The sequence below is a fragment of the Eupeodes corollae genome, chromosome 1 (genome assembly GCF_945859685.1).
Source record: "Eupeodes corollae chromosome 1, idEupCoro1.1, whole genome shotgun sequence".
Taxonomy (NCBI): Eukaryota; Metazoa; Arthropoda; class Insecta; order Diptera; family Syrphidae; genus Eupeodes; species Eupeodes corollae.
The window spans coordinates 299,755,556-299,781,141 of NC_079147.1; the positions used below are offsets into that span (position 1 = coordinate 299,755,556).

The following is a 25,586-nucleotide window of genomic DNA, read 5'->3' on the forward strand; positions in this document are numbered from 1 at the left end:
CGTTAAAAAGAGCCCCTGACGAATAATTAGCCCCCGGTATCAAAAATTCTTAATCTTATTGGGGGTTTGAACACTTGGGGGATAGCTTCTTGGATTTTCGATGCGTGAACTCCTCGGCGCATCGTCTTTGAGAGAGTGGACTCCTAGCGCTCCGGGTTATTGGGTTGGCTCGCTTGGGGTTAAGGACACTCTGGGTTATGAGGGGTTGACTTGCTTGGGTTTTTAATTCTTTTCCGGGCCTGATGACAGCATAGCCCTACTGATTATCCATTTGTGCAGAATGACGATAGAGAATGCACTCTGCTCTATCAAGTTCAGAAAAGATTTCACCGCTGCGTTTGATGTCAACAAAGGTTTTAGATAGGGAGTAGCACTGTCATACGACTTCTTGAACATTGTTCTAGAAAGAATAGTGCAAAACTTAACTGTCAACACTAGAGAGGCACAATCTAGCTAAATAAAAGCAAAACCAAGTATATCTTGTCCTTTAAAAAGGGCATTGAACGACGACGTCTTGGACAAAACGTCACCATGGACAGCTATAGTTTTGAGGTAGTTAACGATTTAGTCTGCCTAACCACCGCTATTAATTCAGGAAACGACACCAGCGCTGAAATCAAATGAAGAATAACTCTTGTAAATCCGTGCTTCTTTAGACTTAGAAGGCAATTGATTAGTAAAGTCCTCTCTCGAGCATCTAAAATCACTATTATCTTGGTTCTTATTTATGGCGCTAAAGCCTGGGACCTGGGGGTTATTAGTACCCTTTACATGTTTATATTTAAACCCAGTGCGAGCGTTAGGAAAATAGGAAAGGATTTAAAAGGAAATACCGGTGCACATTGTTCTTAAAGTTCTGAACATCAAAATGGGAGGGAAAAACAGAGTTGGCCAAAGCATTCCACATTCTCGATGTGCGGTTTAAGAAAGAATCTCTATATTTGACAGAACGCCCGAAATTGAGCTCAAGGGTAAACTGATGAGCATTGTTAGAAGTATTACGGCTGAATAGTTTAAGGGGTGGAATGCAACTGGCTAATTCGACAGAACATTGTTTTTAAAAATATCGATAAAACAACGAAAGGCATTAAACATTGCGGCGGTGTTCTAGCGATGTAAATGTTTCGATTATAGTTCTGTGTCGCCTATCAATTTTAAAGCCATTTTTTGAACTCTATCCAAGATATTTAAACTTGTTTTAGAGCACCTGCCCATATATGCGAATTATATTCAAGCTTTGGACTGATGAAGGCTTTGTAAATTACAGCCAGCACAGTCAGAGAAATCCTAAGCAACTGGCAGCATTTTAAATTCTACACGGTTTTTGATTCCCCATTGGACAATGCTGTCAAGATCAGTATTTAATGAGCTTATCATACGCTGCCTTTGAAGTTCCACATCCGAAGGACAAGGATGTGAATCTAGAAACAAGTATGAGAAGCTGAGGGTACTGTCGTTGGCGAAACATTTTAATGGATTAAAAGTAAAAAACAAGAGATCATTTATGAATATTAGGAACAGAGTCGGAGACAAAACGGAGCCCTGGGGGAGACCAGCATTGGATGGTTTCAAGTCTTTTTTCTAATCCAACGAAGGAGATACATCAATACCAAAATCGCGCATTTTCGATAAGAGAGCTGTGTGCCAAACCCTATCAAATGCTTTTGAAATATCAAGTACAATAATCTTACTTTCTACACAACGGTGTAAAGATTTGTTCCACAGTTCGGTGAGATAAACCATGAGATCACCAGTGGACCTATTGCTACGCTAGCCATACTGTCGGTCATTAAGAAGCTTCCGTTCTTCGAGATATTTCTTGAGCTGATAATTTATCAGCGTTTCCATGACCTTGGAAAGAAGGGACTTAAGTGCAATTACATGATAGTTTGAGGGGGAGGAGGATTCGCCTTTTTTAGGGACAGGCTGGACAAATGCAGTTTTCCATCCACTCGGGAAGACCTGTAGAATAGGACAGATAGAAAAGCTTACGGAGTGGTTTTGCCAGCGTTAAAGAACACCTCTGCAGAACAATAGGGGGAATACTATTCGGATCAGCGGATTTGTGTATGTCAAGGTCTTTCAGTACTCTTGCAACTGCAGCAGTGCGAAAGAAGATTCGTCCCATAAAATCATTTACGCTCTCAAGAACAGAAGGACTCATGACACTATCCGGTACCGTCGAATTAACAGCAAACTGTACTGCAAGCAAATTGGCTTTATCAATCGAGCTTACATAGGGAGTGTTATTGCACTAAGTTGTACCCATTTAGATTGAATTCCGAATGATCGGAATATTCACTTATTTGTATTTCACTCAGTGCAAAAACAGCTCTACTGTTTGATACAGTGTAGACATATCTTCCTTAAACCACGAATGTTACTAAAGTCTACCTTGAATTCATCCAACAATTTAATGTATACAAAACTCGTAAAAGACAATTCGGACAATTACCTGTAATATATGTAATATCTAGAATTAAATTTGACAAAAGTTTATAGAAAAACAATGGATTGAATATACCACCGGCGCCGCGGCGCACCGTATGTTATTTTTTGAAAAAAAAATTGGACAAGGTATTTTTTGACGAAGAAAAACTTTATTTCAGTGATTTTTTCGTTCGCATAAGGTTTTAACTACTTCCTCTGTTTGCCTCTGTTTGCAAACTATTTTCAGTAGATAGTGTAGGGCCTCAGCAACATTTTCCAGTAAAAATCTCATCCGGATACGTCCGGATGCGGTTTTTAGGGCAATTTTAAGTTGGGAATTCATACAAAAAATAACAGTGAATTAATAATTTAGGTTATGGAATTTTATATTTATGCCTTTGAACCAGTTCTGACGATCTTATATGGTAAAAAGACGCTTATGTGAAAACACTCGTAATTAACCCAGCACTGAGTTAACAGAATTATATCAACAAGTTTCGTATAAAGTACTCCAATTTTCTGAAATTGAAAGTGTCTCGTAATAGAGTTTTATTGTACTAACAATATGATATAGATCATCGGAAAAAAATATGACAATGTGGTAAACAGAGTTTTATATTTATATACATCCTTTTTTATTTAGCTTGCAATTATTTTTCATTTGGTCTCTTTCTCTTTACCTATCCTTAAAGCTATCTATGTATAGACCGGTATACGAACTTATTTTTGGTTTATAAAGAAAGCTCTCAATAGAAAGCAATATCGCTTATTGTTTTTGTTTTGAAAATAATAAAACACGGCTAATATGTAGAAACTTTAAAATGTCAAATTCAAACCGTTATTTTTACCATACGCTATAAGCTTTCATCTATTTTGGTTATTTCCAAGAGTTTGCAGTCCCAGTTTTTTGTTAGACAATGTCAATGATGCATTGTACTGAATTTCAGTTTCTAAAAGATTCAGAATTTCAGCTTCTACACGATCTTTGTTTTTTCTAACTTCTTCCGGAATTTCCTCCGAAAAGGAAAATTAAAGAGCTGGTAAATGATAGGTTAAGAATGGTCGAATATTTTTCCAAATTCGTTCTTCATTTTCTCGTTGAACAAGTTTTAATGGTACCAGGGATTTAGGAAATAAATATCCATCAGAAATACTTTCCATTAAAACTTCATAGATTTGCTCACATTAAATTGTTTATTTTAAATAATTTGAATTTAATTTATTTACGATAAGATAGTTTATTAAGATTAAATAAATTTGTTTTTATTGTATTTACTTGAAATATTGTTTTTTATTTTGTATTTATTATTTAAATTTATTTTATAATAAATCAAACGATAAACTTTGAAAACACCAACTATCTATATCATAATAAATGCAATCTGTTATCCTTGGAATTGCAAACAAAATAAACCTAAACATTTGTTTTACACAGAACCATTCACTTTCAAGCATATTAAAACTGATTTTATCGCTATTTATTATTTTATTCGTAATATACATACGTTAAATTTGGTAAACAAATCTTTGTTTTCATATATGTTCTCCGAAAAAAGCTTTTTTCTCTTTTAGTGGGCGTGGAAATGGGCGGAAGTTTTTTGTTCAGATTTGTCTTGCTATTCGCTATCATTCCTGAAAATTTCATCAAAATCGGTTCATTACTTTAGATTTTATAGAGTTTTGTCCGCTCTCCCATACAAGGTGCCCCACTGTGCGGCGTCCCACTTGCTCAATTCCATGATACAACTTGCTTCAAATTCAACTTGCTGTACCTTATCTTAAAAACCAAAATATTTTGTAGATTTGCAAATCTGTATTTTTACCATCTTCCGTACCACAGATATATCGATATTTTATGTAAGCAATGTAACGCGGAAACTGTATGGAGCAGTGTCCGAGAAAATAATGGGTTTTGACTTAAGTGTCGATTTTGGTACCCAAAAGTGTGCAGAATAAATTTTGAGTTAAATTTGATAAATTCAAAAAAAAAAGAAATTTAATAAAATGCAAAAATTTGAAACTTCAAACGCGCTTTCTTGAAAGTTATTTTTCGCTCAATATGTCCGATTTTCTCGGACGCAAAAATTATGTTTTTAACGTGGTGGTTTTTATTTGGCTTTTCTAAAATCAATTCTAAATAATGTTAAAAAATAGCAATTCCTTAATTTGATTTAAATTTAGCATTCCCATTGCACAAAGTCTTGAGACAACGTCTTATCTTTCAGAGTGATTTTGTCTCTTTTTAAAAAAAAAAATAAATTAAGTTTGTTTTATTTTCTTGTTTTATTTTCCATTTTCATATTTGTATCTACAATATTTGTTTGTAATATTCAAATGTTAGCTAAAAATAATGCAAATTATTTTATTCCCATTACAAAATGCATCTCGTTGTTTTAAATATTTAAATTTGTTTTCCTCTTTTTTGTTTTGCCTAAAATATACAATTATATTTATGATATTTTTGATTTAAGGTTATGTTTTTGTGACTGCATTTTTCTTATTTAATAAGAGATTTAATGCCTTTTTTGAAATTAAATGTTTGTTTTTGATTTACCATTAACATACATACATTAATATTTAATCTTTCCCGTAGAGAAAAATATTTTGTTTGTTTAATTTTCTATGACTTGAATATTTTATCTTACATTTTTTTTTTTTTTGAAAATTTTTTAGTAAGCAAATCTTTGATCTGGATGATATCCTAGTTTATCCAATGCTGGATTGCAAGCAAAATTAATCATTGGAGGTGGTCCACACATAAGCACTAATGTGTTTTCATCAGCTGGGAAGAGATGTGCTTTTATCATATCTTCACTGATAAAACCTACGCTGAAGTTCCAGCCTGAAATAAATACCAAATTATATTATTTAAAAATATGACTTTATATCATTTATTATCTTTTTAATTAGCAATAACTAAACAGACATATTATGTGTGTAGGTACCTTCATATAAAGTCCACTCAGGAACATTAGCAGACATGGAATAAAGTTTATTTATTCGATATAATAACATATACTCTAAAAAGCTTTTTATTTTTTTAAACTTAAAATTAACAAAATTGTCTAAATAAGACACAACACATAGTTTAACAAGACAGCGATTCTAGGTACAGTTTACAAGTTATCACTAGTTTTTCTTTTAATATTATTTAATAGCTAAAACGCATATTAGCATCATAGCCTAATCGTTCCAAGCCCGGTATACAAGTGTAGTTAACCATTGGTGGTGGACCGCAGAGGAGAACAAGAGTCTCATCGTGGGGTGGGAAGAGATGATCTTTCATCATATCATCAGTAACATAGCCTTGACTAAATGACCAACCTAGAATTTAAGTTTTCAACCAATCAAATATTTGATCAATAACAAAAGAACAAGAACTCATTTGTGTGTTGTGTGAACAAAAGGAAAATATTAGAAACATAAAGAGCGAGTATGTTTAAAAACAAACAAACGCGGAGACAATATTTAACAAAAAGTAACAATTAACAACTTGACTGGGATGTTTTTCATAATGAAAAAATAAAACAATATAATTTTCATAAAATAAAACAAGTCTTGCATGACTTGCAAATTACCTAAAAACGAACCAACTGAACACAAAATGTATGGACATTTTTGTTTCTCACAGTTCGTATATTTGTTTGCCCTATTTTATTTATTACTATAATAGAGACCATCATCTTTCAGAAAATCCATTATATACCCACTGTTCAAGAAAGCAGATACAAATGTTGTGTCAAACAATAGAGGACTTTCATTTCTCGATACGCTTTTTAGGCTGTTTACTACAGTTCTCTTGAACAGACTGTCGGCTTGGTTAGAAATTAAAAACAGCATCATCTATGAATATCAAGCTGCATATAAAAGCAACTATACTACTGTGGACCAAGTTTATAATCTTTCATGCATAACTTCAACTCTGCCAAAAGAAGAAACTACGCTCTTTTCATCGATCTTAAGGCTGCTTTTGATAGCATTGACTGGGAATATCTTCGAAGATACTGGCTACTATAAAGTCTCTTTATAAGGATACTACTGCAGCTGTTTGGGATGGTTGGTGTTTGTCAGACTTCTTCCCCACGAAGAAAGGTGTTCGTCAAGGATGGGTGCTAAGCTCTCTTCTTTTCGTTCTTTTTTTAAATGATCTTCATGCGGAACTTCCAATCGGCATTGTTTTAGACGATCTTCAAATAAACGCCCTTTTATATGTGGACGATATTGTACTTTTGTCAGATAATCCTTCCAATTTGCAACAGCTAATTGAGGATTTTAAGACTAACTGCATTCAATAGAATCTTGAAATATATCTTGATAAGTCGGAAAGACGGTGGAAGAGCAGCGTGCGAAAAATGGTTTTACAATAATTCAGAAATAAAAGTGTCTAATCAATACAAATATCTTGGCGTAGTGTTTAATTACAACATGTCCTTAAATGAGCACCTAACAAAGAAATTGGGAGCATTTAAATATTCCATCAATACAATGTGGTCGAGACTGCTGCGAGACAATACCGTTCAACACTCAACAAAGTTCAAAATATACAATGCTGCCTCAAAAGCTATTATGTAGTACTGTGCTCAAGTTTGGTGATGGTATCCCCGCTATTATTCTGAAGAAGTGTTCTTCCACGCTAGCAAAACCACTGCGTAAGCTTTTCCATCTATCCATTTTCTTCTGGGCTCGTTCCGAGTAGTTGGAAAACTGCATTTGTTCAGCCAATTCCAAAAAAAGGCGAATCTTCTTCTCCCACAAATTACCGACCGATAGCACTAACGTCCCTTCTTTCTTATGTCATGGAAACGCTGATTAATTATCAGCTTAAGAAATATCTTAAGTAACGGAAGCTTCTTAATGACCGGCAATACGGCTTTCGTAGCAATAGGTCCACTGGTGATCTCATGGTTCATCTCACCGAACAGTGGAACAGATCTTTACATCGTTTTGGAGAAAGTAAGATTATTGCACTTGATATTTCAAAGGCATTTGATAAAGTTTGGCACCTTGCTCTCTTATCGAAAATGCGTGCTTTCGGTATCGACGAATCTCTTCTTCGTTGGATTAGAAATTTTCTTTCGAACCGTTCAATACAAGTTGTTTTGGACGGATTCAAGTCTGAAACTCATAAAATAAACGCTGGTGCGCCCCAGGGCTCCGTTTTGTCTCCGACCCTCTTCCTCATTTTTTATAAATGATCTCCTGTCTGCTACTTCTAATCCAATACATTGTTTCGCTGACAATAGAACTCTTAGCATTTCATATTCGTTTCCAGACTCACAACCCTCCTCTTCGGATGTGGAACTGCAACGGCAAAATATGATTAGCTCATTAAATTCCGACCTACACAGCATTGTACAATGGGGAATAAAAAATCGTGTGAAATTTAATGCTTCGAAAACGCAATGCTGTCTTGCTTCGTTAAAGCGAGATAAACCGTCTTTGCCACTATCTATGAGTGGCACTTGCATCAACGAAACAGAAAATCTTGACATCCTCGGAATGTGCATCAGCAACCACCTTTTGTGGAGCGATCACATACGCGATGTTGCCAAAAATGCCGCAAGATGTCTTGGTTTTTTGAGACGTTGCAAGAAATTTTTTTCTCCGTCTGATCTGGCTACAATCAACAAAACCTATATACGTCCGAAACTTGAATATAACTCTCATCTCTGGGCTGGTGCTCCAGTAACTTATTTAAGCCTCTTGGACAGTATTCAAAAAAGAGCTTTTAAAATGATTGGTGACATTAACATCATCAACTCGTTTACATCACTCGAACATCGACGCAAGGTTTCTTGCCTCACCCTTTTTTACCGTTATTTTAACGGACTATGCTCTAGTGAAATAGCCAGTTGCATTCCTCCCCTTAAACAATTTAACCGTAATACCCGCGCTTCTAGGAATGCCCATCAGTTTACCCTTGAGCCCAAATTGGGACGTACTATAAAGTACAGAGATTCTTTTTTTAGCCGTACTACGCGAATGTGGAACGCCTTGCCACGCTCTATCTTTCCCTGTCATTGCAATGTTCAGAAATTTAAAACCAATGTACACCGACACCTCCTATCTAACCCTTCCCTCTTTTCCTAATGCTCACACTGTGTCTTTGGCATATTAAAGGTATAAAAAACCCTTTTAGTGTTTGCTAATTATAAAAAAAAAAAAAGTTTCGGGTTACCGCGAATACAACCAAGTCGAAAAATTGCAGTGTTTCTTCATGAAAAGATGCTTTTTACTGCCCGATAATACGCCTATCTATGCTCTGCACATTGAAACAGGCTAACCGAAGGCTTTTTTAACGTCCCTCCAGCTACATTTCTCTTTCATAAGACGAAATATAAATATTTCTAATAATAGATTACCCAACATTTTATCGAAAGCCATTATAAACAAGAAAATCTTCTGGGCTAACGAATGGTTGGATCCTTTAAATGGATGTTCGTTTTATTTTGAAATGAACCTCCTTGAATGGCCCAGCTTACATAACATTATCTTACTGAAAATGAAAGAAAAGCACTGGACTTAATTTACAGTTAGTGCGACACAGTCTCAATATCACGATGAATATTGCAACTTGATGTACTTTGGCATACCGAACTACTTTGATGACTCCAATTCACGTGATATGATTTCCTTCGTGCTCCTTACTATCAATGGAAGAGCCTTCCAAGGAGATATAGATGGAGTATGTACATTATGTAATATGGATGAATCGGAAAATACCATGCACTTTATTGGAACCTGCCTAGTATTCAAAACGTACAGAGAAAATTCTTGGCAGCGGCATGCTTTCTCATTCTCAACTTCACAACATTAGTAATGGCAACTTCCCAAATATGCTAATTGTACTCGAATTTCAGACACATAAAGGTTCGTACATAGAGTACGTTCTACGAGACATGGTGTTGGAAGAAAAATGGAGGCACAACAGCGTTTATTTTATAAGATATCTAATTTGAAACCGTCAAATATTACTAACGTATATCGAGGGTTTGCAAAAATAATTTCTTACACAACGAAGAAGAGATTTAGCGACACCTAGTGCACTCATTTTTGATAAGAGAGATTGATGCCAAACTGAACTGCGTAATTACTATTATTTTAACAAAATTAAAGCGCTTCAAAGAGTCTGTTCAAGTAACAATTCTACTCTGTTTCAAGAAAAAAAGAAACTGTGATTATCATATAATTTCCTCTGCAATTCTTTATAAAATCCGTTATATACAAAATTTTTGAAAGTAGTTACTTTTAAACATACAAGATTCTATGTATAAATTGACAATTGATATTATTACAGCTCACCTCAATGTTCAAATGGTAGACATGTACATTCAAGAGGAAACAAGCATCCACAATTTTTTCTCAAAACCCGCCTCTGTCTGTTAACTCCTACTCTCACCTCCCCGTGGTGATTATCGGGTGCTTAGTACCTCAACTGGAGATTGGGTTCCAACCCCAGTGAAAAGTTGTTGGGAGCAGCAAACGAAAGAGGGGGGTGAAGTGTTTCCACTACAGTTCCAGAAAGGTTGAACTACTTATAGGGTATTTCATTCGGAGCCCAGGCCTATAGGGAGCGGTTTTATCCGGCTCCCCGTCCTTGGAGTTATACTAATGATCTGGCCATCCAGGTTGGGGGTAGTGCCGTCGGGGTGACTTCCTGGCCACGTAAAAACCTCATGGTTGCGAAGCACCAACAAGCCTCGGATACGGACGGATTTACTGTTGACAACCTACGCAAACGAATTAAGGACAACGAACTTCGGATATGCACGTGGAATGTTAGCTCCCTTAACAGACCACCTTCGGCCGAAGAATTAGCGGAGCCATCCAGGAAATTCGATGGGATGGGCCGGGCAAAAAGAGGATGAAAAACTGCGATATTTACTATGGTGACTGCTACCACGAAAACCAACAGCTCTTATTTGGATGCGGCTTCGTCATTGGAGCCAGACTTAGGCAAGAAGTCTTGAGCTATAGGTGGATCAATGAGCGCCTCATGATCATCCGCGTTAAGGCTAAACAGGTAGGTGCTGGGAGAAGGTACAACGTCGAACGGCTACAATCGCCAGAGATCGCCAAATCCTTTTCCGACCGAGTTACAAGTAACTTCTCTCGAAGTTTTCTGCCGCCAACACAATGCATCAAAAACTAGTGGCAACATTGCCAAGATGCAATCAGAGAACCCGCCTCTGATGTGCTGGGTTTGAAGCAGCCACCAACAATGAACCCCTGGTTTGATGAGGAATGTCGGCAGGCAAATGCAGCCAAACAACAGGCATGCAAAGCGGCGGCAAAAGGACAAGAGCTGTTCATGAATTCTATGAGCAGAAGAGGCGAGAGGAACACCGACTTCTTAGAAGGAAAAAGAGAGAGCATGAGAAGCGTGCGGTCGAAAGTTTTATGAACAGGCGAAACAAAATTCACAGGTACATAAACCTAGAACCGAAGGATGCAAAGAGGAAAGTGGAAACGCAGTCAATGCTGAGGATATAGAAGGTCCACTTCTGAAGACTGTATAACGGCGACGACGAACCTAATTCCCCTGTCAGGCAGGATGATCCATTCAACATAGACGACGAAAGCCAACAATCCCGTCCTCCCGACTTAGACGAAGTAAAGATTGCCATATTTAAGCTGAAGTCTAATAAAGCCGCCGGAGCGGATGGCTTGAATGACGAGTTTTTTAAAGCAGCTGGAGATAAGTTGGTTAGGAGCATGCACCAACTTATCTGTAAGATATGGTCGGAAGAAAGCATACCCGATGAATGGAACATCAGCACCAATTGTAGAGGAATCAGTCTACTTAACATCGCCTACAAAATGTTCTCTGCCGTAATATGTGAACGTCTAAAGCCCATCGTCAACAACATGATAGGTCCTTATCAGTGTGGTTTTAGACCAGGAAAGTCCACAATTGATCAAATATTCACATTACGGCACATCTTGGAAAAAACCCAAGAACGCCAAATCGACACCCACCATCTTTTCATCGATTTCAAGCCCGCATATTACAGCATCTACAGGGACGACCTGTATAGTCCGTTTGTGCAGGGTGACCATGGAGAATTCACGCTGCTCCATAAAGGTTGGAAACAACTTAACAGAACCTTTCGATGTCAATAAAGGGTTTAGACAAGGTAATGCGCTGTCATGAGATTTTTTTAACATCATACTTGAAAGATCTTACACGTCAACACTAGAGGCACTATCTTTCAAAAGTCTGTCCAATTACTAGCATATACTGATGACACTGACATAATCAGAAGAACTCAGCGTGATGTCAATGGGACTTTTGTGAGTATTGAGGCAGAGGCGGCAAAAATGGGTTTAACGATTAAAGAGGGCAAAATAAAGTACATGCTGTCGTCCAGAAAGCACATACAACACGGACGTCTTGGTCTAAACGTCACCATCGACAGACGTTACTTTGAGGTTGTCAAGGACTTCGTCACCTAGGACCCTCTGTAAACGCAGAAAACAACACCAGCGCTGAGATCAAACGCAGAATAACTCTTGCTAACCGCTGTTTCTTTGGGCTAAGAAAGCAATTGAGTGGTAAAGTCCTCTCTCGAGGGACTAAAGTGTCACTATATGAGACCCTCATCATCCCCGTCCTGATATACGGTGCAGAAGCATGGACTATGACAAAAGCGGATGAAAGCACCTTGGGTCGGTTCGAGAGAAAAGTTTTTCATGTGATTTACGGTCCCGTATGTATCGAAGGGGAGTGGAGGAGAAGATGGAACGACGAGCTGTACGGGCTGTACAGCGACGTAGACTTAGCCAGAAGGGTAAAAGTCCAACGACTAAGATGGCTGGATCACGTAGAGCGCATGGAAACCAATGCTACGGCCCGGAAAGTCTTCAAATCCACACCCACAGAACAGCGCAGTAGAGGAAGACCGCGGATCAGGTGGCGCACAAGTGGAAAGTGACCTCACCCAAATTGGAGCGCGAAACTGGAGACATCTAGCTAGGGACCGAGCAAGATGGAGAAGTTTGTTGGTTGGGGGCCTAGTTCGCACAGGGCTATAGCGCCACCTAAACTAAAAGTACTAACAAAATTTTTGTCTACAAAACACTCCTCAGGCAAGATAGAAGTCCACCACTGTTTGTAATTTGTATTGTAAAGAAATATAAGTTATTTTATTTCCAAATTGACAAGGAACGCTTTTACAGAAAGCATTAAATGAAGTTGTGAAGAAAATAAATAAATCATAAAGTCGTTAAGTTCACCTTTCAGCTGAATGAAAAAACAGGATCAACTGTCATTTTGATAGAAGTGGACTTGACTTAAAAGTTAGGGAGATTTTTCTTGACTAACTTTCCAGTCAACTTTCCATTAAAGTTGCCTCAATTGGAAGTTAATTTTTTGGCAGCAGGCCAATCATATACCAGAAAGTTGTCTTACTTTCAAGTCCTTTATGTGGCCTGAACCTGTTCATTCTTTGTCTTGATTGACAAAAGCATTTAAATCAATTTAATACAAAAATTATGTCTGGGTCGATCTTTTCTTTTGGATGCTTTTGGATCGACCAATTGAAAAACACAAAACTTCAATTAAAACCATGACATTGAAAATGTCTCATGTACATTACCTACTTGGTATGAATATTTTTGAATTTCAAAAACTCATTGAACAGACAGTCTGGAGGCCTATCCCCGATAACATTCAATTTAAAGACTGTCTGAAATTGAAAACTGATTTACAAAAGAATCCCTTACCTATCCCAATAATTTAATTCAGCCATCGCATGTGTGCATTCAAAAACAAAATACCTGGCAAACAATTTATTCATATATTCCAACGAACGAAACGTGAGTCGTACAAAGTGTATTAACAAATCGCTTACAAATTCCAACAGGTCAAAAAAATAAAATTTAAATAAAGTAGAACAGATGGACAATTTGTGTATAAAATAAATCATGAATCATGAAAGAGAATCTGACATGTTTATAACAAAAAGAAAAGAAACAAGGGGTAGGCGAATTTACAAAATTACGTAAAACAATAAAACTGGGAAAATTTTGTTAAATATAAATAAAAATTATTTGGACTTTAGCCAAAAGTGTGTGCGTTAGGAAATGAAAATTAAAAATATATCTAAAGAGTATTTTTAATGTAATCAGAAACAAATCATCACTCATACCTTCAGCGGCTCTGTCAACAGTGTACCACACTTTGAATTGATCTGGGTGCTCCTGTGCCAATTTGTCAAGTTCAGGGCGCAAGAGAATATCCTTCTCAGTCTAGAAAAAAAAATTATTTCTTCAGAACTTTGAAGAGACTTAAAGGAAATTGATATTTCGTACCTGATTGGCAAATAAAAGTGACAGCTCTGTGGAGTCTTTGTCTTTGTTCTTCAGGACATCCCTTACAAGTTGTAACATTGGTGTTATTCCAGTACCACCAGCAATCATGTTCACCTTCTTGGCTCGGACAGTCTTTGGTGGATCCTTGCGGAGTTTTTTAATAGAAAATTCCCCACTACCCAAATACTGCAATCGACCAGATGGTCCTCGGAAAGCAATTTTATCGCCAATTTTCATTGATTCCAAGTACTGTGTCATCTTTCCGCCATCGGGGAACTTTGGATGGATGTCTTTGAAATAAACCTTAACAACTAAATCAACGTAACCCTGATCATCATCGCACGATATCGGTGTATAGGGCCTTATGACCAGTTCATCGTTAATTGTTGATATCAAATGAATATGTTGTCCCACAGGTAGCCCAAGGATATGTTGATTTGAAGGCAGGCCAAAACGGAATCTGCGTGTATCATGACTTAGTTTTTCTATTTCGATTAATGGCAGGAGATATTTGTCATTGGGATCTTGTAGAGTCTTAAGGCGAGCCGATTTGTTGGGTTTTGATTTTCCAGATTTTTTTGATTGTTTATTTATAAAATAGTGTACTAAGACCGCTCCAGCAATAACTGATGCAATGCCAACGGCAATTGGGATGATCTACAATAAAAGATAACATTATTATTATACTTTTTTTTGGCAAATCACTTATTGATTTTATTGCATTTGAGTTGCTAGGGAAAAAGCAATATTCGCAAAATTCTAGGAATTTTATGACGTTATGTTAATGCGGTTTTATTTGTAATTAAATCATTTATCAAACCAATATAAGTAATAACTTTAATATAAATGAGATAAAATATTATTTTGTTATCATAAATAAATTAGAGGTTTTTCTGCTATTAATAAAAAAGACCAAATAATTAACCTTTGTACCCTGATTTCTAGACCATATTTCAATGGCCATAAATGTTGAAGTAGCTCTTCTACTTAAATACCCAATCTTTTAATTAACTTAGTTACGATAGCTAGTGTAAATGAGCTGTCAACTTTTGTAGAAAGTCATCTAATTATAATTTTAGATATTAGATTTGATAACTCCCTTATCGGAAACACCTCCATTGATTTTTGTCAAACTTGTCCACTTTAAAATGAAGAGGTTTTCAGGTTTTAATTCTTTTTTTTGTGGGAATTAGATGAAAACTCTTCACACACTTTATTGACGAACAAAATTGTAATAAAAGTTTATTTGGGTTTTCCATGAAAAATTTTCGGAAATACTCTCTTCCTAATTTTTACAATTTTTATATGACGAGTTATGTTGACTGAATTTTCAGGATTAAAAAAGTGAAAACTAAAAGCGCGATATCCGGAGGTTCAGAAGCAAATATTATACACTCGTTTAACAGGTCCTGACAAACCGAATTCCACTGCCAGATATAATGATCCATCCAATGTGGCTAACGAAGGTCAACATTATTGTCTATCCTGCTTAGACTAGCTAAAGATTGTCATATCTAGCCTGAAACTTAGAGGTACGAATGGATGGAACCTCATTATTGTTTGCCCAATTCTTAAAAAGGAAGCCTTTTGAACAATGCACTGAAACACCATGACCATAACCATGTTAATGGGCAGGTTCCGACGACATAAGGGACTTGAAATTTTCCAATTTTTTTTTTATAATAAGCACACACTTAAGGGGATATTACTACCCTTATTATGACATAACACAAAGGGCTTGAGGGTGATGAGCATTTCTAGAAGCGCGAGTATTACGAGTATTACGGTTGAACTGTTTAAGGGAGGAATACTGCTGGTTATTTCACTTGAGCATAAACCGTTAAAATAAGGGTAAAAGAGGGTGAGACAGGAAACATTACGAAGATGTTCGAGCGACGTAAATGATCCTATTATGGTATTATCGCCAATCAATCTAAATGCTCTACGTTCAATACTGTCCAAGAGGTTTAAGTAAGTTGCAGGAGCCCCAGCCCAGATATGGGAGTTATACTAAAGCTTTGGACGTATATAAGTCTTGTAAATAACAGCCAGATCAGAGGGGGAGAATAACTTCTAACATCGCCTTACAAAATCCAAACATCTTGCGGCATTTTTGACGACATCGCGTATGTGATCGATTCACAAAAAGGTGGTTGGTGATACACATACCGAGAATATCGAGTTGTTCAGTCTCCTCGATGCAAGTGCCATCCATGGAAAATGGCAAGGGGGTGTAACTCGCTTTAACAATACAAGACATCATTGTGTTTTCGAAGCATTAAATTCCACGCGGTTTTTTAATCCCCATTGAAGAATGCTGTTTAGGTCGGAATTTAATGAACTTATCATATTTGGTCGTTCCAGTTCCACATCCGAAGAAGAGGGATGTAAGTCTGAAAACGAATATGAAAAGCTATGAGTATTATCGTCAGCAAAACAATGTATTGGATTAGAAGTTGCAGACAGGAGATCATTAATAAAAATGGGAAAGAGTGATGGAGATAGAACAGAGCCCTGGGGCACATCAGCATTTATTTTGTGGTTTTCAGACTTGATCCTATCCAATACTACTTGTATTGAACGATCCGAAAGGTAATTAATAATCCAATGAAGCGCGGATTCGTAAAAACCGAAGAGCCTGATGCCAAACCCTATCAAATGATTTTGAAATATTAAGATTATGGTGGAATAATCTTACTTTCTCCAAAACGATGTAAAGATTTGTTCCGCTGTTCAGTGAGATGAACCATGAGATCACCAGTGGAACTATTGCTACGAAATTGCCAGTCATTAAGAAGCTTTCGATCTTCAAGATATTTCTTGAGCTGATAATTAATCAGCGTTTCCATGACCTTGGAAAGAAGGGTCGTAAGTGCAATCGGTCGGTAGTTAGAGGGTTAGATAGGCTAGACAAAGGCGGTTTTCCATCCGATCGGAACGAGACCTGAGGAGAAGGACAGATGAAAAAGCTTACGGAGTGATTTTGCCAGCGTTGAAGAGTACCTCTTTAGAAAAATAGCGGGGATACCATCCGGACCAGCCAGCGGATTTATGTATGTTATTAAGGCAACTTTAATGGAAATTTGATTGGAATATAGTCAAGAAAAATCTCCCTAACGATCAAGTCAAGTCTTTTTGGAGGAGGGTTCCTTGGTCAATTTGGAAAAGAAATAACTAAAATTGCTTGTCTAAGGAGTGTTTTTAAGACAGTAAATTTGTTGGTGTTTTTTGTAAAGATTTGGGAAGTAAAGATCTGAATTTGAAATTCATAAAGTTAGAAAAACTAACTGGTAATCTTAGTCAACATTTACGTTCAAAGAATGAAGTTGACTGCAAAAAAAGTCCCCTATGTTGGCTGAACTTGTCCAATGTCATTCATTGTAAGGATAAAAAGGAAAAAGCCATAATGACTACCTTGGGGAAAACCTGAAGTGTTTAGAATAGGATTGGAACGAGAGGATATAAGTGATCCATTTCAGTAAAAGAAGTTCAAAACCTAAGAAGGACGTTTGAAAAGATTGAGAAATTTTGTCAAACGAACTCTAAAATGTTTATGGTGGTAGATATATTTTGTATGATGCCGTCCTATGCTGGGACAAATAGAGACCTGCAACGGAAGCTGATGAGTTCATATTTAATGCTTTTAAAAATGTTTTAGCAATTGGTCGATAGTTTATCAACTCCCCTTTCGGTCTCTTCTTGTGAATTGAAGTTATAACAGATGTTTTCCATATTTTAGGAAATGTTTCTTGAGATTAAAATAAATGAACATATTTATATAGAGGAGTTGAAAGTTTTTTAAGAAAATGGCAGGAACACCATCAGGCCCGGAGTGAACTCATCATTATGAGAAAATTTGTTTTCAATGGCTGATTAAGAAATGCAATCGGCTAATAAAGCACCAAACGAAAAATTCGGTCAATACTCAAAATGGTACCAAATGGTATGTAATGCAAAGTAATTAGCTGTTGTTATATTATCAGTGGAGGTCTCATTATGGAAGGACAATGAGAATGGATACCCATCTGACTTTCTTTTATAATTAACGAACTGAAAGAAGGATTTAGGATTGTTGACAAGGTAAGCTTGAGTTTTATGTAAATATTCTTGTTAAAGAATATTTATGGTATTATGGCAGAGTTAATTATTCCTGTCAAACCAAAGGGTCTGATACTAATTTATACGTTGAGACAGACTGGTTCCTTAATGTAGCAAAGTGCGGGTTCCATTAAAAAAAATGACCTTACACCGTCCAAAGAAGAATCAACTCTGAAAAAGGGATAATACGTTCAAAGATGTTCGGCCAGGCAGAAAGTGCTTTAGACTTTTTTTAAACGTAACTTATCCTCAAGTTTTAAAGAAGGTGAGACTATATCAAAGGGCAGGGCAGCGGTAATTAAAAAGTAGTATTGAGAAATAGTTTCGCGATCTCGAAAGCTACAACTAGATCTCTATTGAATTTCGAACGGAGATGAAATGAGTTTTACACTGAAACAGGTAGTTACTCCAAAGGGTTTCAAAAGTGTGTAACAGGTTCATGGTAGTACCTGTGGCATGATGGTTAGTGCGATGCACTGTCATGCGAGAGGTTTTGGACAAGATACACTGCCGGAGAGCTATTGCCACCATTAGAGATTTTCCATTACGTGCGATATAGTTTTTAGGAAAAACTGATTCGAGATAGATTCGAAGCGAAACCTTTCACGAATACATTGCCAACTTCTTTATCAAATGAATTGATGAGAAGAGGGACGCCCAAGATAAAATAAAGTACCAGAATGTTGTTGATGAATACAACAATCTTCTAGCCAGCCGAGAAAAGGCCGTTAAGCGAAACAGATCTCAGGTAGAGATCTGCACGTCTCAGAAAAAGAGCAAGCTTGAAGACCGGACAAAGCCAGTGAAAGCACCATCTTCTGGAGCAGCGCAACTGCGTACTCTTAGTGAGGTTGTCAGGGATGACCTCCACGTAGCAGTTGTGGATGAGCTCTCCACAAATAGCAAAGGTCTGCTGAACGCGTGGAACTCTATCGAGGGCAAGCTCTCTGAGAGGTGTTTTAATACACTCTAACAAACAGTGAGGGCTCCTACCCTAGCTTTCTAGGGATTTCCTTAGTGAAAGCATTGCTAAGGTTAGCAATGACTGGGAGGGCTTGAAGCTCAAGCTTATCCCAGCTAAGGATATCCCTAGACAACCGAAGGCTCGCATTTAGTTGCCGCTCATGAGCATAAAGCCAAACGGACAGGACCTGATCCGCGGTCTTCAGAGGCAAAATCCGCTGGTCCCCATGCACGATTGGGCTTTAGTTCAAGCAGAAGAACCGCAGAAGACCAGCGCCTCTTACCTTCTGAGGATTAGCGAGGAGAGTCTAGGGGCTCTCAAAAAAGCCGAATACAAACTTAGTTTTGGCATAAGGAATGCCAAAATTAAAATTCTGCAGAGTCAGGGAACAGACACCGACAAAGCTGATGACAACGTCGAGGATGACGATTTTATAAGCGGAGTCGAGATCCCCAGCGAGTTGCCGGGCCCCAGCTCTGCAGCTAAAAATAATTAAAAGACGCGATGAAGGTCATCCAGATTAATCTGAAGCACTCTAAGTGCGCTTCAGATAATCTGAGAGTTTTCTTTAGGGAGGGAAACTTCGACAATGGCGTTATCCAAGAACCGTGGATAAACGGCCTCAAGGTGCGAGGCCTCCAAGACAACCAATACGACCTCTTTTATAAAACCGCAGATCAAGAGCAAGGTAATCCCAGAACTTGTATTTTAGCTAAGAAACATTTAAAAGGTTTTTTAAGTCCAAATTTTAGCACTCCCGATCTGACAGTTGTCAGATTTGAAGACAAGAATACACAGGGTTTGCTGATGGCCTCTTTTTACTCTGCCCATAATGCACCATCACCTATAGAGGAGGTGTGCAAAATCATATCCGAAGCTAACATCAAAAAGGCAAACCTTCTGATCGGAGGCCACGCAAATGCTCGGCATACCCTTTGGGGAAGTTCTGTGATCAATGAACGAGTTGAGTCACTTTTTGATTTTACTATTGAAAATAATATGTCCATTTGTAACAGAGGCAATACTCCCACTTTCGTCTTTCCGAGCTCGGAAAATTATGATGGATGGGAGGATGTGCTTGATGTTACTTTAGTAAACAACCGTAATTTGTTAGTGGAGAATTGGAGAGTATCCCCTTTGAATTCGTTTTCGGACCACAAGTGGAATCTTTTTCAAAAGAAATCCCAAAAGAACTGACTGGACGAAATTCAGTCAAATTGCGAATTCCAAACTAAGCAACTTACCGAATCTCACTGAATCGATAGAAGACCTTGAATCAAAGGTGAAAACCTTTGAAACTTCTATAAGTAAAGCTTTTAGAGTCTCTTGCCTAGTTAAATATAGCCGTAAAACCCTTCCTTCGTGGTGGAATGAAAGACTGTCGAGTCTTAGGGAAATGACGAGGACAATTTTCAATATCTGCCACAAACATAAGTTTTACCAACCGTATAAAGACTCTCTTAAAATTTACAAACAAGCCCTGTCATCAGCCAAAAGACAAGGCTGGAGAGAATACTGTCAATCAATCGAAGACATAAAGGACACCGCAAGGCTCAGCAAAGTTTTATCGAAGGAACATTGTAATCCTTCATTTCTAAAATAGCCTGATGGAACCTGGGCAGCCTCTCAAGCCGAATCTCTTGAGCTACTGATGAAGACGGACTTTCCGTGTTGCGAGAGTGATAACCCCGAATCGCTTGAAACCACAGAGCTAAACGTAGCTCATATGGAGCGAGTCAATTCCTTTATAACCAGAGAAAATATTTTGTGAGCTATCAATACTTTTTCTCCTTATAAATGCCCAAGCATGGATGGCATACTGCCAGTTATGCTTCAAAACATTATGTGGCAGCTCCATGGCTGGAACAAATTTTCAAAGGAAGCCTCCTTCTCAAACATGTGCCCATGTCGTGGAGACAGGTCAAAGTAGTTTTTATCCCGAAAGTGGGTAGGCGAGGTCACGAATCCGGAAAGGATTTCAGACCAATAAGCTTAACATCTTTTGTGCATAAAACCTTGGAGCGCATTCTTGATTACCATATTAGAGAAATCCTAGTTGGACGACCTCTCGAAAGCTCTCATCATGCCTATCTTAAGGGCAAATCTACGGAGACTGCCCTCCATGAGGTAGTGCGTACTGTAGAACAAACAATCCATTATAAAGAATTTACTCTTGCAACCTTCCTAGACATAGAAGGTGCTTTTAACAACGTCCTTACCGAATCCATAGAAGAATCGCTCGTTAAGTTCGGTGTAGAAGGCTTCATTCGAGAATGGAAGAAGTACACCTCTGTGATTAGTGAAATCACGGAGTCAGCTTTGAAGAAAGTTAGCAACTGGGCCTAGTTGTGGACTAGGAGTTAATCAAAGTAAAACTGAACTGTTGCTCTTTACCACCAAAACTAAAGTACCGCCCTTCACGCTACCTCGACTCAACGGTCAAATCCTATCATTATCTTGCAGTGCAAAATATTTGGGAGTTATACTCGACCCTAAACTAAACTGGAAACTAAATATTGAAGTACGGGTTAAGAAGACCTGTGTTGCCTTTTACGCCTGCAGCAAAACTATCGGCAAAAAGTGGGGACTTCAGTCGAAGATGATTTTATGGACGTACACAGCCGTAGTACGCCCTATCTTCACATATGGTTCGATTGTGTGGTGGCCTGCTCTTAGCAAAGCCTATAACATTAATAAGCTAAAGAAGGTTCAGAGAACAGCTTGCGTGGGCACCACAGGGGCCAAGCGTACTTGCCCAACGGACGCCTTAAACGTTATTTTGGATCTTCTACCAATTGACCTTTTTATTAAATACATAGTTTCCTGCAGCGCTATTAGGCTGAAGGAATCAAATAGCTGGTTGTCAAAACCTTATGGTCACAGCAACACTACGAAATTAATTCCCTCAGATATTATCTCGGTAGACACTGACTACTGCACTCCTACTTTAACCCTTAGTAAGGGTTTTAAGGTTATTTTCCCATCGAGAGAAGATTGGGAGGATGACATTGACATCGTGTCGATAGGTTTCGACACAACCATCTTTACTTTACGGCTCAAAGATAGAGTGCGGAGTTGGTTCTGGGATCTTTTCTGACTCCCTAAATGTAGCCAAATCCTTTAGGCTTCCTGACTTTGCTAGCGTTTTTCAAGCTGAACTGCTGGCAATAAGGGAGGCATGTAAGATACTTAAACAAAACCCAAACCAAAACCGAAATGTGGCTATCTTTACAGACAGTCAGGCAGCTGTCAAAGCCATTAACTCGGTCATATCCTCATCTAAACTGGTCTAGCAACGTCGCGATGAGCTTGCGAACCTGAATATTAACCTCGGTGTCACCCTGATCTGGGTTCCGGGCCATAGTGGTATCGTGGGAAATGAACGGGCTGACGAGCTAGCCAGACAAGGATCGGCCCTTCATAGCTCACTTGCTATGAAGAGTAAAATCTTTTCTATGTACCAAACTGAATCAAACCGAAGGTGGAGCAATTTACCCAACTGCATTATATCTAGGAAGATATGGCCCACCTATAACAAAACCCGTACAAACGATCTTCTATGCAGGCTAAGGCAAGACATAGCCAGGATTGTTGCGGTTTGTACCGGACATTGGCCTATAGGAGTTCATGCAGAGAAGTTGGTTATCTCTTACAACACCTTTTGCCGTAGCTGTAGCGACCAAAGAGAAAGTGAAACCATAATCCATTTCCTCTGCAAATGTCCTGCTTTGGCAAACACCAGAATGAAATGCTTTGGAAAAGCTATCTTTTAAGAACTCGATGAGCTATCTGAGACAAAGATTAGAGACCTAATCTTTTTTCTCAATGCGACAAAATGGCTCTAACATAATCGCTATGAAGCTTCTCTATCAATTTATCCCTTTCAATCAAAGGTCAAACGAGTTTTTGGTATCAAAACGGCGAACTACAGCGCTCATTGGATCTCAGGCTAGGTTGCCTTGAGATCGCCATTTCTACCTACCTTCTAAAGACGGATTTATGTTTTTACTTAACACCATATCATCCGACATGACTACTCACAGAATACAAAATGCTGTTCCGATTATCATTAAGTTATCAGCAGCATTGAACTTTTTGGCAAAAGGAAGTTACCGAAACCAAATCGGTGGTGCCAAGAACGCTGGAATTGCACAGCAAACCATGTCAAAAATACTTGCCTAGGTTTTGACTTCAATCGAAAGAGTCATGTGCCGGCTGATGATGAATTTTGAAATGCATGAGGAAGAGAAACGAAAGTCCAAACGCAAAAATCACGAATTCCCGGTGTAATTGGGGTGGTAGATGGAACTGATAATCAACATTTTACTTACACTTTGACAAAAAAAAACTTCTCTCGCAAACACATTTGATGTAGATTGATTTTTTTCGGTTTTGCCTTGTTTTGAATTCTACTTTCGAGTTACGTAGTTCCTCGTTTATTCGAAAGTCAGTAAGAATATTGTTGGCACTACTAGAACTATTTGATTCTCTTTGGTTCGAGAGCAGTCAAATAGATACATAGTACCAAGGTGGCCCGATAGTAATGTTTTCCGTTTTCTATTCTGTTAACATACTGAAACACCCTTTCGTTATAGTTTTCATAATTTTGTGTATTTGAAAAAAGAATATACTCAAAAACAACCGGCTAGAAAGATTAAAAAACAAAAACAGCAACAAACAAATTAAAAAACACAAAAAATAAGAAATGAAAAATTGCAAACAATGATTATTTTTTTATTGTTGCGTCGTCATCATTTTCCTAACAACAACAATCTCAAGCTGATTTGATTTGTTGATTCTAAATTTATTGCTCTCATCATGGCTGGCATGATGATCATGCGTTTAATTTTAATTTGAGATGGCATTGAAATACCCGGCATGAAGTGTGTGTGTTTTTCTTCGTCATAAGAAGATTCCTAACTACTAATTTAAAACAAAATAAATTTAATCTATAAGATTGCAAACTGCTTATCAACATTTACTCAGATTATGCAACACAATATAAGCACAGGCAACATTTTCCGAAAAATATATTTTTTATCTCCACCTCTCACAATCGAACAAACGAATAGAAAATAAATTGAAAAATAACTCGCATTAATAACCCTAAACGACAACGGCAACGAGAACGACCATGACCTTCTTTTGCACCCTCGTTTTCGTTTTTTTTTCTTAAGTTTCTCACTCCATCTTTATAGAGACACGATACACGAAGGTATGAAGCTCTGAGCTCGGAAGTGGAATGGTTACTCACTCTATTCTCCTTCATATCGATTTTAGTTTAGCTTCACCAGAAAAATACTTACATCAAAAGATGTCATAATGTGTATATGAAATGAATCTTTGAATCTTGGACTTGGTTAGTTAGAAAAAGGCTCTAATTAAGACGTTTTTTTATGAATCAATTAAGTTTGATCACGTAGGAAAGCCACAGCCACAACAAAGCAACACTTCACAACTGGGAACGCGAATATAAACTAATAACTCTCAATTCTCATAACTCTAAGTTTGTCATGCAAAGGTTTAGGTGAGCTAGATTTTTCTCCGCGAACGGCTAACTACGACAACGACGACGACGATGACGATAGCGATAGAGCCAGTTATTAAAATGATAAGCAGTAAGCAAAGCACCACAAACACACAACACTTTTTAGAGTGGGGAGAACGTACTTAAACTAATCATTCATCTGAGATGACCGATAGCTCACAAGCAAAAGCAAATGGGTAGGTAGGTAGAAGCACAATCAAATCAAAGGGTAGTATAGTAGGTATGGAAGAGTTAAGAGTAAGACTTGAAGAACTCACATGCGATTGATTTCTCATGGTTGTAGAGATTCTGGAATCGTTTTGTGTTGTTTTTTCAGAAACCCAAGGAAATTCCTCTTCTTCACTTGCTGGCTGGAGTGAAACTAAGTCTGAGGGACGGCAGTGCACAAAAAAAGCACGTCCTTTTCGCGAAAACCTTTCGTTTTCTTTGGATACAAAGTAGTAATCGACCGCGCGCAGTCACTACGACCCACGAAAATCGAATTTCAATTAAAAATTATGTAATTTTGGTTTGTTCTTGTTTTCGTTACTTCAAAACCATGAAAGAGTCACAGCAACAATCGAATCGAATCTACAACGACAACGACAAGACGAAGACAACAGACAACCACCCGCCCGAGATAAAATTATACAAATGATTTTTAATAATTATTCAATTCTTCTCTGACAGAACACAGAAGGGGTGACGTAATTTAAAATATTTTCGTAGATCTCACCCACTGGGGAGTGAGTGTTTCGTGTCTTGTTTGGGCTTGGGACATGAGAAGAGATAGACGCCGTTTATTCATAGAAATATGTCGAAATAAAATGCAAAATGGAATTTTCATAAGTTTTTTTTTGTTATAGGAAAATGTATTTGTTGTTGTTTGGTTGGAATTTAGGAAAGGGTTGAGGAATGTTTCGTTAAAAGCACCTGCTGATTTGGAAATTGGAAAAAGGCGGCGAATCGAATGGGTGGTAAATCAGCTGTTTTTGGAACAGAGTTCCGTTGTTCAAGTTAAGAAAGTTAAGTCGATTAAAAAGAAGAATAAAGTTGAATTTTATTTGTTAACTTGCGTTTAAAAAAAAACATAAAGTTTAACGTATAATATTTTATTTTTTGATATTTTAGAAGATATGTTTACAACAAAAACAATTCAAAATCTCACTGGAAATGTCTTTTTTCGTTTAGTTTGAAAATTTCCATTTTTGACGAAAGCATGTTGTCAGCTTGAGAATGTAGGTGGCATCTAGT

The 25,586-nt window shown here is 37.6% G+C and overlaps 1 protein-coding gene across 3 annotated transcripts; it reads right to left on the reverse strand.

The window, feature by feature from the left end:
- Positions 1-4,689: 4,689 nt before the first annotated feature.
- LOC129941428 (NADH-cytochrome b5 reductase 3) lies at positions 4,690-25,107 on the reverse strand. 3 transcript variants are annotated; one of them, XM_056050048.1, is made up of 4 exons: positions 24,611-25,000; positions 13,744-14,400; positions 13,581-13,680; positions 4,690-5,272 (listed from the first exon to the last, which is right to left on the reverse strand). In XM_056050048.1, the coding sequence occupies exons 1-4, from the start codon at positions 24,626-24,628 to the stop codon at positions 5,100-5,102; spliced, it is 948 nt and encodes a 315-aa protein (XP_055906023.1). In that variant the 5' UTR covers positions 24,629-25,000; the 3' UTR covers positions 4,690-5,099. The 3 variants fall into 3 exon arrangements, with proteins under 3 accessions (XP_055906023.1, XP_055906025.1, XP_055906024.1); XM_056050050.1 differs by lacking the exon at positions 24,611-25,000 and adding an exon at positions 24,112-24,353; XM_056050049.1 differs by lacking the exon at positions 4,690-5,272 and adding an exon at positions 5,447-5,754 and having other exon boundaries at positions 24,611-25,107.
- Between the last annotated feature and the right edge of the window lie 479 nt (positions 25,108-25,586).

Coding starts and splice junctions, on each gene's coding strand:
- LOC129941428 (XM_056050048.1), bottom strand. Junction 13,681..13,743: donor CACTTTTATTTGCCAATCAG/GTACGAAATATC, acceptor TTTTTTTTCTAG/ACTGAGAAGGATATTCTCTT. Junction 5,273..13,580: donor TGTTGACAGAGCCGCTGAAG/GTATGAGTGATG, acceptor TATTTATTTCAG/GCTGGAACTTCAGCGTAGGT.